Raw genomic sequence first — 16,524 nt, 5'->3', positions numbered from 1 at the left:
GTGCAGCAGAGAGAAGAGTTTGACTTTTCCTTGTGTGTGTGTATCTGTGTGTTCATTATTCCTGCTGATGCTCATCACTCATATCTCAGCATCCTGCAGTAATGCTTTACATGTCCTCACTCCTAAGGCACCTAGCAAGTCAGAGAACAGCATAGAGTGATGCAGAGCATTTCTACATCATTTCCAGGAATTTAATTCCCAAGCAAGTGTTCCCAAGCAAATGTATACCTAAATCTCTATATTGGAGAACTGGATTCCTGAGGGTGAGGCTGATGAAAAATGACATGACATATGAGGCTGTTGCTAGTAAAATAGCAGCATATGTTTGAAAATCCATGTCTTACTGATTTTGGGAGTCCAGCATCCCTGATTTAAGCATACATTTGAGTCAGAGCCACAACCTGAAACTGCTTCCTACTTCTCCAAGTTCAAATGCCATCTCTAGACCAGAATCCAGGACCCAGCACACCCTTTGTCCCTTGGCACAGACCTTTTACAGTTGGGCACTGACTAACCCCATCCTATGCTCCCTCGGTCTTTTGGGGCCAAAGAAACTTGCATCTTTTCTGCACCGGGGTGGAGGCAGCTTCTGTAGAATGGGGTTGGAGAAGCTTAATACGTATACTATTAGTTGGGGTGCTTTTCTGGGTAATGAGACTTCACATGCCTCCCAGGCTGAGTGTGGCATCTATCACCTCATGGTCAAATGATCTAATTGCTAGGCTTAGTCTCTAAGAGGGGTCAGACATCACCATTAGCACTGAGTGTAAATGGAGATGGTTGCCGAGCTCTCTGCTGCGATGATTGCTCTTGGCAAGTGTTAAAGATATGCCATGTGCTCCTCATTGCTCTGGCCCTTAATGTCACTGGTGTGTAGGATAACTCAGCCAATGCTGGTCATATATGTCAAACAACTTTACATACCAGAGTCACTTCCCTAAGGAAAATTTACATCCTTAGCTAAAATTTTGGATGCTAACGTCTTTTCTAAAAGATTGATTGTCAGGTCCCACCAGGCTCCTTGTCATGTTTGGTTCCCTCTAGGCAGAAGCCCACAGACCAAGTCAAGCCCCGAGAGCTTGCCACCTTTCACTGACATGCTCACCCTCACCTCAGGCAAGGAGGACAAAGCACTGGGAGGAGATCTGTCAGGTCCCCACAGCAGGATGCACATTGGTGCTGCAGGACATACAGAGAGAAATAGGGTGAAATGACTGTGTGTCATCTTTTATGTTAACAGAGTGCTCTTATTTTTGTATTATCCGCATTGTTCACTACTCCAGGCCCTGCACTGAGACAACACTTGAAACCCAAAATGCATCGTGGACAGCAGCTGGAAGAAGTGTGTAAGTGTGAGGGGGTGCAAGCATGCATGTGCGTGGCTGCAGGGCTCCGTCCTCCACAGAAACAAGGCCGTGCTCACGCTTCCCGTCTCACCCTGCTGCGCTTTCCTCTTGGGGCTGCTGAGGAGACCCTTTGCTCATGCTCAGGACTGACAAGACAGGGGGTGGCATGAGGTCCCCCTCTTTTTCTGGCGGGTGGAAGTCATAACGAGGCACTCACTGCCTCTTTGCTCTGCGGGCAGGAACGGCACCTGCAGTCCTCCAAGCACCTCCTGCCCAGCTGCCTTCTCGGCCCACGGCCCATGTTGGAGAGCGGCTGTGGCCAGAGTGAGGTCCCAGCCCGGAGGCCAGTGAGCACTGGAGATAATTTCAACTAGTGGCACTGCAGCTGCACATGGTTTATGTTTTACAGTTAGTTATTTTCAGTCACACTCTGTTTGTAACCTAGACTGCCAAACTCGTCTCTCTAGGAATAGCATTCCTTCTGGAAACAGGCCATTGTGAAAATACCCACATGTCTATGAAAGGCACACCATTTTCTTCCTTTGGAAAGATGAATTTTGTCACTGTAACAGGGGTATGTGGTTGTGGTGTGATCCTGACATCCTTGTAGGCAAGGCAGAGCTGAAAAGCTTTAAGCTGAAAAGCTTAGATAAAAGCACACCGTTGCTGATTTGTAGTCAAACGTGACAATCAGATTGCAGATTTGCTACCTCCCAAAACAAAATTTAACAACTCTTATTGAAACTTGAAAAAAATGATCTAGTAATAAAAACAGCAGTCCAAACAAAGCTAGACAGGCACAAGTGATATTTATTACTAACAGCTTCTAGGTGTCTGAGGAAACAATGTGCCACCCAAGCAGTCAGTAAAATAAGTCTCTTTCAAACTAACATTAGGAATTAATAAAATAGCCTTTTTGGTTTTTGAATACGAGATACACCAAAGGAAATAATGTAAACTGCATGGGAAGAGTCTAGTTAATATCCCTAAATACTATCTTCCCAGACAGACAACAAAGACAACAGGCATCTGTATTAATTAATTGGACAAAAATATGTGTTTAGTTAAATTGATGTAAATAAGATTAATGTCCTGAGGTCTGCTTTAAAAAAATTATCTGGGACAAGTTTTCCGCTGAAGAGACCAGTAGTTTGTTTGACCAAAATATCTAAAAAAAAAGTTTCCAAGAGATTCAGAATTTAGCTTGCTAACTCCTGTGGACAGAATTCAGTTGATAACAGGAAAATCTACTTTCAGATACTTGTATTAAGCAGAACCCACGTATGGAAGAAAAATCAAGTGGACCTTTCTTCTGATTGAGGCTTATTTTGAGTGACACTGAAAGTGGTCATTTTGGCATGTAATTCAGGGCTTAGAGAAGTGCAAGAAAGCAAAGTAGTGAGAATGCAGAGTTAGATCAGAGGTGGAGAAGAACCAAAGACAAGAATAAAAAAGTGAGGCAGGAGATAGGTATTGAAAAATCTTGCAAGAGACAGAGAATTGCATTGAAAAGCATGAAACGTCCTGAGAAAGACCATGGAGTCAATACGAGACCCACTGAAATGAGCTGTGCACAGGGGACAACCTACTCCAGTCAGGAGACAACTGTGTCAGGAGACAAGATTCTCTTCCTGTCAGAAAGATACTTTATTTTACTTGGCATCCTCAACTATTTTCATCTCCTTAAAAAATTAAAAAGTCAAGAAACTCTCCTAAGATTTGACAATAAACTGATAGTTAAAGACCAGCTTTAGGATTATGATATTGTCTAAATCAAGTCGAATTGGCCCACAGACTTAAGTATTTTATCAGTGCTCCAGGCATAAAGATATTGGCTGCTCTGGATAAAATGTGTCCCTTTCAGTTTTATGCAAGTTGCATCCTGCTTTATCATATTTGGCTTCTAGTAAAGCACTACTGGCACATTGTTCCACCTCAAAAAGCTGCCTGTGGTTCAAGCTTTTTTCCCTAAGGAGTGACATAAACCCGCCATGAGGTGAAATATGGACTCCTGCAGATTTAGACAGAAGCTTGTGGTTTTTGTGACATTTCTGATTTTTAAATGATGGAGCTGACATGAAGGAAGACCTCTTGTGTTTTGACTCAGTGCCACTGGCACATGGTACTGATGCTCTCAAGGCTGTACATAAGGTTCTTGCCCTGCCTCTAGAACAGCTGGGAATACCGACATCCCTGCCCACCCCTCCTGCATTTTTTCCCTTCTCCTCCTCCTACTCCCCCCCCCCCCAAAACAACACCCAACCCCAACTTACCATTACATCCATAAAGAAAAGCAGTAGCAACTGTCAGTTCCTGAAGTCTCCAAAATGTGAGAATTAAGGTGAATGCTGCATTATCCCTCAGTAGCATTTAATTCTGGAGTTTTTTAGGCTTCAAGCTTCAAGTAGTTCTCTGCAAGAAGGCGCACATATAGAAGGATACCAATGATCTTACTCTGGACAACAGTGCTTGCTGCTATTCTTTCTCTTCACTGGAAGCAGTAAATTTCCCGAGAGCAAAAACGTTGATCTGAGCTGAATTTGTGCTCTATTCCAGTTCTTGTCCTAATGGCCAATACTATGACTGTTAGGCACTATGACTTTGCACAGCTGAGATACCTTCTAGGTAGGTGCCAAATCTTGTCTTTATACAAAGCTTCATTACTGGTGTCAGAAAAAGGTAACATAGCCATTGCTTCAGCCACTGTATGCACTCAAAGTGAAATTTTGCTTTGATGGTCTGTGAGCTGGAACATGAACCAACATGGGGTACTCTGCATGCTCTAGTCACCCACCTACTGTGTGAAATACAGCCAGCTCATGACAACTGCTTGCACAGTTTTGTTTAGAGATTCTCTACATAGAAAAATGATGGATGTTGTCATTTACAGTTTCTTTTGTTTATCCAAGAGGTGATCTAATAGAATATAGAAATATTCTCATGTTTTCCTTGGAAGTCTTATTACTCTTCTGTAAAGAAAATCTCTTCCCTGCTCACTGGCAAATTGTCTCACCACTTCCTTTTCCATTGCTGTCCACATTTGGATGGCAAACTAGTGACTCAACTATTCAGCTGGCTCAGTTACTTGTATAGTGAGTTTTATGGTTTGAACTCTGTTGACCAAAGAAAAATGGTGAAGTTTGCAAAGTCCAATATTCTGTTCAGCTTGTGAAAATTTAATTTGGCTTCCACAATTTTTCAAAATACAGTGATGTATTGTTCTTCCCCAGAATTCCACCACACACATTATATAGAAAATGAAGTTGATATGAAGCCAAATTATAATGATGCAATGAAGGAGGTTGTTACTTACATGATGTCTATGTCATTTGTAGAAGAAGCTGTTGAAAATGAGGAAAGCAATTATAAGAAAAGGAAGAACAGTTTCACATTGGTCTTCTCTGGAAAGCTGTCTCCCTTCACAGGTATGCTCAGAACACAAATCAAAGTGTATGCTTCCTTCAAGTATAACAATAATGGGTAAAGAAGAAAAGTCCATGGGGAAAAAAAAAAAAAAAGTCTTCTGAGGAGGGTTTGGATAGTATGTAACAAAGTGCAACAAAATTTGAACATGGAGGAGAAAAATATGCTTGCATTCTCTACATCCAATGCATCTTAGGGTGCACTGAGAAACATAGCAGGCAAATGAATAAGACCACATTATATGTATGCACATGGGAGTTGTTGAAACCAGGACAGGAGTAAAATTACAATTCCACTTCTTCTGTAGTTCCAGAATTTCTTAATGTCTGAATATAATTTTTGCAAATGTAAGGATCTTTTCCCAACAATCTCTGTGTGTGCTACATCTATCTGATTCGTTGTTTCATCTCACTGAGATTTAAAGAGCTACTTAGTGCTTTGAATCCTTGTAGTTCAAATTTTCCTTTTTTTCTGTGAAACAGGATGAGTTGAAGCACAGCACTGAGAGTGTTAGATGTTATGGAACATTTAACACTAAAATGGAAAATAATAAGAAATGATAATTTTGGGAGATCTTGCAATCATTACATGCATTACACAAATTTACAGGAAAGTTGAAGAGTTAAAATAACTGTTAGAATAAATGACTGTAAGTAAGCATTTAAACAAATGAAATATTCTGAATTACTTTCAAATGAAGGACCAGTGGGAATGCTAGTGAAACCACTGTTTCAGAAACCGGGATGGAAATTTCTTTATGAATTGTTGAATAACATTTCAGCTGGATCTCTGAGAGGGGGCTACATGACACTTTTGCAGTCTGGACCAATTAACCTGGTGCTTTATAAAATGATAAGAATAGGATTCTCAGCTAATTTCAATATTTCATCACACCTATGGATTAATATTTGTATAATTTTTAATGTGGCAATTTTACTTATTAAAAAATTAGAAAACCAGATGGAAATACAAAACAGCAACAGATTACTTAATTATCTTTTGCCTACTGGGATAAATAGAACATACCACAGAATATATCAAAGCAGACACCAATGAGACACTATACATCCATTAGTATGCAGGAGGTTTTCTCTTCAGATATCAGTTCTTATCAGACATAAGCATATGCCTATCAGTCTTATTAAATAAACCCAGCAACTCGTCATGTTATAATCCATAGCATATAACATCATAGCAAAAATCAAAAGAAATACACTATGATGCTCCCCATAGACCAGTGAAATCTGCTACCAAATTATGAGAGCTGGACAAAGAGTAAAAAAAAAAAAAAAGCTATTATTTTAAGGAGTATGAAATTTATGTTAGTTTGCAAATACTAACAAACATCCTTCAGCTGTGCAAGAGGGCCTTAAAACAGAAGTAATCAAAATACTGAATTTTAAAATTGTTGTGTTTGTCTAATCATGTTGCAAATATTCTGTCAGCTCCATTGCATGACATGTATCACATACATGGATAAAAACATGAATGAGTGAATCGGCCTAAGTGCAGACTTTTAAACCCATAATAATATAAATCTTTACTTATACAAAATGTCCCTTGAACTTACTGCAATACTGTGTAGATTTTTGTAAATTTCTTAGTATAATTTGCCAAGATGTGCTCTGAAATAAAAATTATTTCAAACAGCATTCCAGCATGCTTCAAATGGAAACTCTACAATTGCTTCATTTGGCCAATGAACCCTAGCTGATTACTTCCAAGATTCCTAGAAAAACTAATGATAAGTACTGCACACCAAATACGTGCCTAAATGATGTGCACTGATACCTTTTTATTTAATAAAAATGAGTGTCACCAGATATATATGTGCATACATTTGGTTATTGCTATCGGAATTAACAGCCTGCAATTTAATCCCAGCCTATTAGAAACAGGGCTCAGCAGACCCACACAAATTGAAATGAATACTTGCCACAGGCTCTTCACCAGGCTTCAAGACAACATGTTTGTTAGTATCTTCAGATTAATACTAGTTAGGTTTTGAACAGTTTCAATCTCACGCTAGATGATTTAAAACAGATGAAAATAAAAGTGTGTTACACAAAATAAAGGAATACAGAAAATACAGTATTGTATTATTTACTGAACAAAATACCAAGTAAAAATCATGTTTGGTTTTTTTTTAAGACAGCATTAAGTAATCAAATTTAGACCATACAAGCATCAACAAGAGGTGTAAATAACTGTGCTATTAAGGTGGTATCTACAACTTTTTTAACTGCTTGAGATCCGAAACTGCAAATGTTGTATACCTCACTTTAAAATGATTCAAGTGCCTTGTACAGTATGTAAAAAAATTGATAGTCAATGACTACAATGAAATATACATACAATACCTGAATTTAATATTTGAATAGCTCAGGCCCAGATCATCAAAGTATTTAGGTTCCCACTCCTCATGAAAGGTCTGGGTCTCAGTGTATATTACGCCTTCCATAAAAGGAGTTTTTGATGGTGTGAATTTATAGTCTTGTCTTTCCCTGAACAGGGAGGGAAAGGGTCGGTATTAAAGAAAGAGTGGTTCCAAGAGGCAGAAGGGTTATGGCACTGCAACTACATGAACCACCTTCCCTACACAACATAAAAATATTCTAATATTAAGGATTATTTTACAACTCAGTGAAAATATGCAGTAATGCAATCCATTTCCTTTGTCTGGATGACAAAAATGCAGTCTTAACAGTCACAAGAGCCCGCCTTGTGTTAGCTATAAAAAAAAATATATTTTTATATATATTTATGCAACTACTATGTGCATTAAACAAAATCACTGTATGAATCAGCAGGGTTCAATAACACTTGCATCTGAATCTCTGGAAGGGGTGCATTGAAGTCTGTGGTGCTTCTCAGTAAGGACTCACAATGAAATGGCAAAGGATAGAAACCCATTTGTTCAAAATCTTATTTTTCGTATCACATTGCCTAAGAAATGGTCCATAAGATCTCTGGCAGCTAAAAGGATCTGTTGCCTTTAGTTCAGCCTACTGCTCAGAAATGAAAGATATCCCTTGAAACAAACCTGATAATTAATTTTTAGTGAACACTGAAACTGAAAATCAGACCAATTTCATTGTGAACTCCCATGAAATAAAGTAATTTCAACATTGTGAGAATTCTCTGTTGTCATTTCTTACCAATTTGTATATCATGAGTTGTTTAGAAGGATAGTAATCAGTAATGTACAAGAAACATTGTACTGCTCCTGGAAAGCATATACATTGTGACTCACTCAGTTAGGTGGGTAGGTTAATTTAGAATTGAAAAGTGAGTGTATTTCACATCCACTTATAGAAGTACTGGAAAATTCCTTTTTTTCTTCTCTACTTGCACTGAGATCATTTTCTCAATCACCTGTGAACACTGATCAGTGCTCTTTGCACTGAAAGGGTACAGATTTGTCACTCAGTCTTTGAGATACCAGAGAAGAACGCTTGAACGAAAGGGCAATACCCTTGTGCACCAAAGCTTTATTATATTTTTGATTACTGTGCATCCCCATACCTAAAGCCAATAACATGGCACTTGTGCCATAGTTCTGATACCGTAGGTGTCCACTGACAAGCATTCTGCATGAACCATTGTGTCTCAGTCCACTAACAAAAACTACTGTGCAGTGGTAATCTGGTATCTTAGATCGTTTTTCTTCTTGGACAAAGCTTATCCAAAATCTTCTTTCTATCAGGCTACAGCAGCTTAGGGCTCCTTTTCTTTAAAGAGAGGCAAAGTAAATGTCTTACACCTGTAGGCCAGTACTGGTGTTCTGTCCTAGAAATTTTAGCACTGCTCTGATACAATGAACCCTTCTTTTTCTCCAACCGGTTCCACTTCAGCATAGGCAGGATGTCCAGATCCTCTTCTGAATTTCATTGCTGGCCACCTGCTTGGACGTCGCTGTAACAGCAACAACAAGAAAATAAACTTTCAGAATATGAAGGGTACAGCAATAAATTGTTAATAAAGAACTTTAACAATGCCCCGTAATTTTGGTCTCATACTGAAATCCACTCCGTGTAGTTGTTACAGGAATGGAGAAACAGTTCAGCAGGAACAAAGTCAGAGGAATTAATCCCTCTTCCTAAATTTGTGGGTGATGGCTGTTCTCAAAGACCTAAATAATTACCATTAGTCCTAGCAATGAAGAGGATGAAATAGCTCCTGCCTAAAACTGTTGGTCAATGGATCTGTGAATTTTATCATGTAAAGAACTGCTGATCCACCACCCCCCAAAGGATCTGTCCACTGCTCTTCCTTCCTAGTTCTGCATAGGAGTTTGCTAACGTACTCTACTCCACGGGGTAACGTGTAATAGAGTCAACAGAAACTGTACTTTTAAAAATTATTTAGGAGAAAATTCTGGCATGCTTATGCAGGACTGCAAAAATAATGACTTTCTATTTCAAGTGCCATAATTTCTGCTTGAGTAGTTTACTTTGATAGTTCAAATAGAAGCAACCTTTTAATTTAAACTTACAACCTTTGGGTAGTAAGGTCTTAAGAAGTCCTAACCAGTTTTCATTAGGATCTTTGGTGCCTGTTTTAAAACCAGCTAATAAACAGAGAAAAGAAATAGATCTTTTCTAGGGCAGATAAAACAATTCCTGTATGATTATGATGCCTCTGGGAAGGAAAAGTGCTTTAAAAATGCTGTATTTTCAAACTAATTTATGTCTGAGAAGGCTCAGACTTTGGATGACCAAGCTGAGATTCTGTCAAAGGCAACAGTTTTCAGGAAAGTAGGGAAACTCCTTCTTAAAGTCAGTTAGCAGAAAAAGCTCCCCTAAAATGATTATTCCCTATTGAAAATTTTACTTGCCAACTATGCTAATATATATTTCTTTTTCTTTACTGACAACAGTTACAATCTGCTTGGAGGGAGGTCTAGAAGATATAGCAACCTATATAGAAACATTGCAGGAAAATGAGAGGAGAAATAATGAAGATAAGTTACAGCCTATATTTTCATTGACAGTTCAAAAGCTAAACAATTTTACTTTATGAAAATAAACTCTTCTTTATGAAAATAAATACTTTTCTGAAAATAAACATTGCATTTGATTTTCTGTCCCCATAATACCCCATTTTGATTGCCTTTCAATTACTAACATGCTGCCGAGGAGCGGTGTTGGGGACCACAGAACAGCCGCAGCCATGACATTATGCTGGGACTCATGGTGCTGTTGGGCAGCAGCCACTAAAGAAACCTTGGGGGACCACTGAATCTTGTTACCAACAAACCACACAGCTGTCTGTGGGTACAGCACAAAGTCTTCATCCGTGATCACTGTTAGGAAGATACAATATAAAAGCAACCAGTTCCTTTTTCTCCCATTGCAGGATCAGGTTACTTTTGAGGCATTCAGAGTTAAATTTTGTTTGGCAGGTAATTTAAAATCCCAGCCCTTTCAGTGCAGCACCTTCCTACAAAGTAGGAAGGCAGAACACAGTCCTCTTTAATGGATGTCTTGTCTTGATAAGAAAACTTAGTCTATTCAAACTTTGAAGACCTTTCTTCTACCTAAGCTTGATTCAGTGTGGTTTCAAAATTGAGAAGGACAGTTCAGTTACCGCTAAAGAAAAAGGGTCATACTCAGTTCTCAAACTCACTAAAGTAAATCAAGACTAATTCAATTAAATGTAAAAGACTTATTCCAGATTTACACTAGTATAACTGAGAAAAGATTTTGACCAAGAGGTCTCTAATGAAAAGAGAAAATGAAAAACCACTGGAAAACTAGTAGGAAAACATAATTAGACACAGTCTCAAATGGCAGCATATAAGGATGAGCTGAGTTTTAATCTATTAAGTTGCTCCCTAATTTAATTTTAAGATGTACCCATGATTAGTAACTACTTCCTTGCTATGTTGCTGTCAGAAGCTAAATCTACCATTTCAGGCTGCTCTTTTTAATTGGTCTTTCCACATGATGAAAAATGGAACAGATACATATCAGTTCTAATGATACAATGACATACAACATAAACATCAGCTGCTCCAGAAATAAACCAACAGATTCAAAGGTCATCTCCAAATATTAGTTACAGCTTTCTGTGGTTCCTCTTCATGCCTGAGGTGAGATTTTCCATTCCTAGTGACAGTCTGCTTAATTTCAACTTCTTTGTGTCCATGTGGGTAACGTACGTGGTTGCCAGTCTTAAAAGAGAGTACTGACAAACTGTCAATTCATTGACTTGTGTATTGACCCCCCAAAAGCTGTTGAGATATTACAGTTTTAATTGATAAAACAAAAAGTAACTTAAGTGATATCAGGAGATACAAAGCTCCTTGCGTTACTGAAGCAGCTCAGGAAAAGCCTAATGCATTCTTGCCCTTTATTCTCTGAGAAGCAGAGTAATAAGAAGATAGCCCCCCCCCCAAGCCCCCCCCCCCCAACCCAAACCCAAAACAGGCCAAACCCAAACCAAACAAAAGACGGAGAAAGCAAGCTGGGTATTTTAACTAATTCCTTAGTTTTGTCATCCAATTTAACGGGAAAAAATATGTTTCTTCCTCTGGAATTAGAACTCTTAGAGGAAATCCTCTGAGTTGTGGCTGGAGAGTTATAATTGCTGCTTCCTCTCAGTGTATTACAAAGTGGGAAAACAGGACTAGGATTTTTTTCATGGGACTCAATATTCCTTAAGTTCATTATTTTAAGCAAATAAGTTGAAGGAAAAGCACTTGTGACCTTACAAGACCAGGATGCAGAAGATACATGTCAGGATGCAGAATAATAATTTATTACATGCAATAAAAAAGTTAGTTCCTACTGAAGACCAATAAGACAAAATGAAAGAAACTAGCAGTTGGATAATCCATGGAAAGTGAGATCTACCTTTCATGTTTCTTACATTATGCCTGTCTACACCATTGTTGGTGGCTGTGCAGTATATTTGACTTCCTACAGCAATACTAAGGCTAGAATAAGTGTCTTTATGTATATCTTGCAGTAGAGACAGGATGGATACTATTTGTCTTACTTCTGAGAAAAAAAAGGAGGGGATTCCAGCTATGAATACTAAAGGGTTGGAGACTGGAGTCTTTTCTCACTGTTGTTGCACAGAAAGGCCTCCAAGTGTGTTCTTGTTGTTGACCAGTTTCTTCTTATGACATCTTTCAACATGAGGGAATTTTGAACCTCATAGGGCCTCTTTTATCCATCAAAACAGTATGATCTAATTAAGACATGTTAAAAAAAAAAGGTTTGATACGTAACTGAGCGCAGTTAATTGAATATTGTCTAAAGAAATCTCAGTTGATATGATCTGAACATGGCTTCCAGTGCTACAGTCTGTGATTTTTTTTTGAGGCTGCTAGCTTTAGACCATCTTATTTCCTGAACAGTAACTTTTTCAAGCAAAAGAGAAAAAGGTGGCTCAAGTTGAAAACTACAGGAGAGTTTCAGATAGATCAGTGCTTTCTGTATCTTTCTGTTTGACTGTATTGGTGGAATTTTACAAAGAAATTTCTAGTAAACTTGATCATATTGAAGGGGAGGAAAGGGAAAAGGACCCATCAATTTTTATCTTATAGGCCTCTATTAACTGTCCAGAGATCATTTAAAGTGAAGCCATTTATTTTCAACTGTTAACAAGGCTCTTACCTATTATGAGCCACCGGATCACCAATGATGCAACTATAAAATAGTTGCTACAGTTTAGTAAAGAGGTAAAATTCAGTAAGAATTATGCATTTCTACACTGACTTACAGACTAGAAACCAATCAGTGTCTCGAGTTAATATTATCTTGAAAACAAAGGAAGTGATCTATTCAGACTTCCAGTGAAGGGTACAAAATCAATTCAAGTTTTTTTTAATGGATTTTAAAAATATTTGAAAAGAATAAACTGAGTATGCATAAAAAGGAAATGAAATCTACTTTATACATGTCATAGGAAAATAAATTGTGAGGGATAAGCAATATACAATATCAATTACAGGACAGACAGTTGTATAAAGTTGTGTTGAAATACTGGTATTTGAAGATTGATACCCTGCTCCTGAGAGATTCTGGTGCTGGCATTATACACTATCTCTAAAATTTATGCCAGTTAACACTTTTCACCTGAGATGGTAATTCATTAAAAACAATACTAATAATGTATATTTTGTTAACTGCAGTAATTCTAAGCTTTTACATTTCCTTTCAATACATCTGCATGAAGACAAGTTTCTATCAGTAATGAACAGAAGGAACTTGGCACCTTGTATTGCATATTTGATATTCTTACATCCTAACCTCTACTATCCCCATCCCATCCTCATGCTATTCTTCATTCAGTACAGAAAAATGGAATGAACGTGATTCTGTACAGATCTGCAATGTCAGAAGAGCGGTGAAGGGAAAACATAATGAAAAATCTGCCCCTCTGTCATCCCCCCAACCCCGCCACACACACACTTCATTCTGAAAATTTTCTAAAAGATTATCAAAAGTTCCCTTGTATATTTCAACCAGCAAAAAACCCCAGAGTGCTTGTGCATGGATCAACTCTTCATTCCTAGTCAGCAGCACACTCGAACAGTGGATTTCACCGAGACATGCACACTGTCTTTCCAAACTGAGTTTATGTAGTATAAATACTTGAATTAGCACGAGAAGGATAATCTTTCAAAGTCTTCAGAGACAGTCCAGAGCTCCCTAGCAAACTTGATTTCCCACCAAACTACACTAAAGTTGAAGTTATTGAATACTTTTTAGGCTGAATGCTCTGATGCAACTTTGTCTTCTCTATCTATTGATTATTTTCCTGTATTTCAAATCTCTCAAACTTTCAGAGGACTGTTTCACTGTTTCTAGTGAAGACTGCATCTTACATTTCCATTGATGTCAAGTTCTTTGTCTAATTCAAGGGCATAAAGACATTTAAACCTATTTAAAAGCTGTATTCTTTAACCACACTTTGCCAACAAGGCCTATATAACTCTCTTAACTGGAAATACATAAATACAGAGCTATCCAAATTCTGGATCAATTGTCAAAACCTCAGAAATATTGTAATTACTTACTGAAATAGGTTAAGAAAAGGGGAAAAAACTATAGTAGAGGTCTATTACTAAATGACCATATGTTATCCTGATACCATCAAGAACCATTAGTCTAAGCACACTTGTCCACTGTTAATCTATCTTGGTAGCGACAAGGAAAGATCTTTCTATTACCAATTACCTTGCCCATAACATGTATTTTTGTGCTCAAAGTTACCTGAAATATTGTTTAGGCAGTTATAATTTGTGCACCAGTCTTTAACCTCTTCTAGAAACACCCAATTTATTGTGCAAATAACAGTCAGAAATGGATGAGGCTTCAAATATCTGAACTGGTACTTCTGATATATATTACCAGGAATAAGAAAAGATCAATTGCCTGACACCATGTTAATCTAATATTTTGAAGAAACTGTTCTGAAATAAAGATTGTTTCAGACTTAAGATTCGGTAGGATCATTTACCAGCTTCATTTATTTTTCTTTTTGATAGAAGTGCTTGTTTAAAATATCTCCTTGTGATTTAAACCACTTCTTGTTATAACAATGTTTCTGCAGTCTTAGTTTCATCTAAGTAGCTGGCTGCTGACGGACGAGAAACAGAATGCCTCCTTCCTCCCCACCTTTGACTTTTATTGTCAGTGTTGATTATTTATTTTAGTGCTTCTCCCCTGTGGCCGATTTAGGTTTCCCTTGCTGAGCTGCTGGTTCCTGCTGAGCTGGATAAGCTTTGGAAAAAATAACTTTATTATCAGTACAAGGCAATGACAGTGAGATCAACGACAATACCCCAAATGCCAGGGTACTGCAGGACTTTGAAAGAAGAGAAAAATGATACTTGTTCTCTTCTTTTTAATCATCACCTTCATGAAACACAATTCAGCCTGAACTTCTGGACAAAACCAAATTGATGACCATGTCAAGCCTTTTTCAAACTAAAAGCATAATCCCCTGTGAAATGTGTATATATATATATAATAAAAACAATGGGCCATATCCCAGAAGAAATCAGCAGAGCTGTGTGAGCTTCATCACCTGTCTAAGCCAGCTGAGGATCTGACTCCTTTTTTTAAAATCCCTTCTTTGTTTTTTATTCTGTCTCCTCTCACTTGTTGAAAGACATACACTGCATTTGTGACATTAATGCAGAAACCTGGAAATGGTGCATGGAGAACAGGGCTGGCTGTTAAATGCTGGCTTTTATTTGTGAAGTGCTGCTATGAGCAGAGATGTGTAACAGTGAGCCAGAAATGCCCATTAATTCCCTAAGCTCTGAAACACCAAGAACTGTCTCCAGCTTTTTTGACTATTTTCTCCTTTTATTTCCGTCCTCTAAGCAGTCAGGGGATGAGCAGAAGGTCAAAATCTGAAGAAAATCTACTGCTAGATCTGCATGCCAGTGAATGTTTCCAGATACCGAAATACAGTCCCCTATACAGCTCAATTGTTAGAAAAATACCAAACAATTAGTGCTTTCTCAGACCACCCCAGGTAGGGCTCAGGATTCGGGAACCATCCTCAGTCCACGCTAATAGTCTGCATGCTGTCACCTTACTGTGAGACTGACAGAGTTAAATGACAGGAATGCAGATCCTTCCATGCTCTTTGGCCTTTATGCTAAAAACCAGTCCCAGGCTTATTTTATTTACTAGTAAAGTCATAATTCAAGTTAAATCAGGAAGAGTCGAGGTGCATCCCCCAGGCTCTGATCACACACTATTATTTTATTTGCTGAAGGTCTGCAGCTGCTCATTCCTTCCTCCCTCTCTTTCTCCCCAAAGTCACTCCTTGGTTCCGTAGCACCACTTCAACTCTCTGTGTGGCCATTTGAAAAAATAGATTTGTGAAATTATCCAGCTTAAACAACATGAAGTAAAACAAACAACTAAAAAAGACATAAGTATGTGCATGTGTGTGTAAGTGTACATGTATGTTTCTAAGCAGATGAATCAGCACAATAAAGCTCTGGAAAACCTCCAAGGAGACTGGAAACACGAAGGCAAAGGCTGTGACCTTTAAAATGGGATCTTAACTCAAAAGAATCATAATTTGTAACCACAAGCACCTACACTGCTCTTCAGTGTGTGACATATTAACTGTTAAGACAAACACAGCCACTATTAAGAAATACATAGGCTCTGAATTCATTCGTATCCTTAAAGCTTCACAGTCTACATGTGTTAATAAGTTAGGTTTGGTTTTGTACCTATAAGCTGAATACAAGAGAAAGGCTCTTTGCCTGAGGTTAAGATGGTCCCAATTTGCAATGTTAGTTTAGATTCCTTACAATCCCCTACCTGCAGAGAACTGCCACAGAAGAATTTTATTCTGCTGCTGTCCAGCCTTACATAAGCACATTTGGCAACAGTATCACTGTGTCCAGCTGGGAAAAGGCATCCCAGTGTCTGACTCCCTGCCTTCATATTGGCCAGCAATTCCTCTGCTGTCTTCTCAGCTGTGGCCAGATCATGTTGCCTTTGTTCCCCAAAGGCAGAGCACTGGGATGACAGCTGAGGTAAGTTTCAAAGATTAAAAGGACTTTGGACCAACATATAAGTAAGAAAGGTAAGAAACCCACAAAAAACCCATGCACATGAAAACTTTTGTCATGTGCAACCCTTCTGTCCACAGATAACTGGGTGCAAACGGGCAAAAGACACCTGAGTAAAAGGCAGTCTGCCTTACGCCTTGCTTTTCGATTTGCTAAATGTTCCCTGGACATTAATTGCTCTCAATGCCAAAGTTC

At 38.3% G+C, this 16,524-nt stretch overlaps 1 protein-coding gene across 1 annotated transcript in view; it reads right to left on the bottom strand.

Moving 5' to 3' along the window:
• Nucleotides 1–5,670: 5,670 nt before the first annotated feature.
• The window catches only part of PLXDC2 (plexin domain containing 2), a 280,684-nt gene continuing 269,830 nt past the window's right edge, over nt 5,671–16,524 (bottom strand). Inside the window, exon 14 of the mRNA XM_069776624.1 lies at nt 5,671–8,684. Within this exon, the coding sequence (XP_069632725.1) occupies nt 8,568–8,684 (117 nt within the window). The 3' untranslated portion in view covers nt 5,671–8,567. The remainder of the gene's footprint in view (nt 8,685–16,524) is intronic.

This window comes from Haliaeetus albicilla, chromosome 2 (assembly GCF_947461875.1).
Source record: "Haliaeetus albicilla chromosome 2, bHalAlb1.1, whole genome shotgun sequence".
NCBI classification, from domain to species: Eukaryota; Metazoa; Chordata; class Aves; order Accipitriformes; family Accipitridae; genus Haliaeetus; species Haliaeetus albicilla.
The sequence above is the reverse complement of the archived record's forward strand: the minus strand, read 5'-3'. Positions and strand labels throughout refer to the sequence as shown.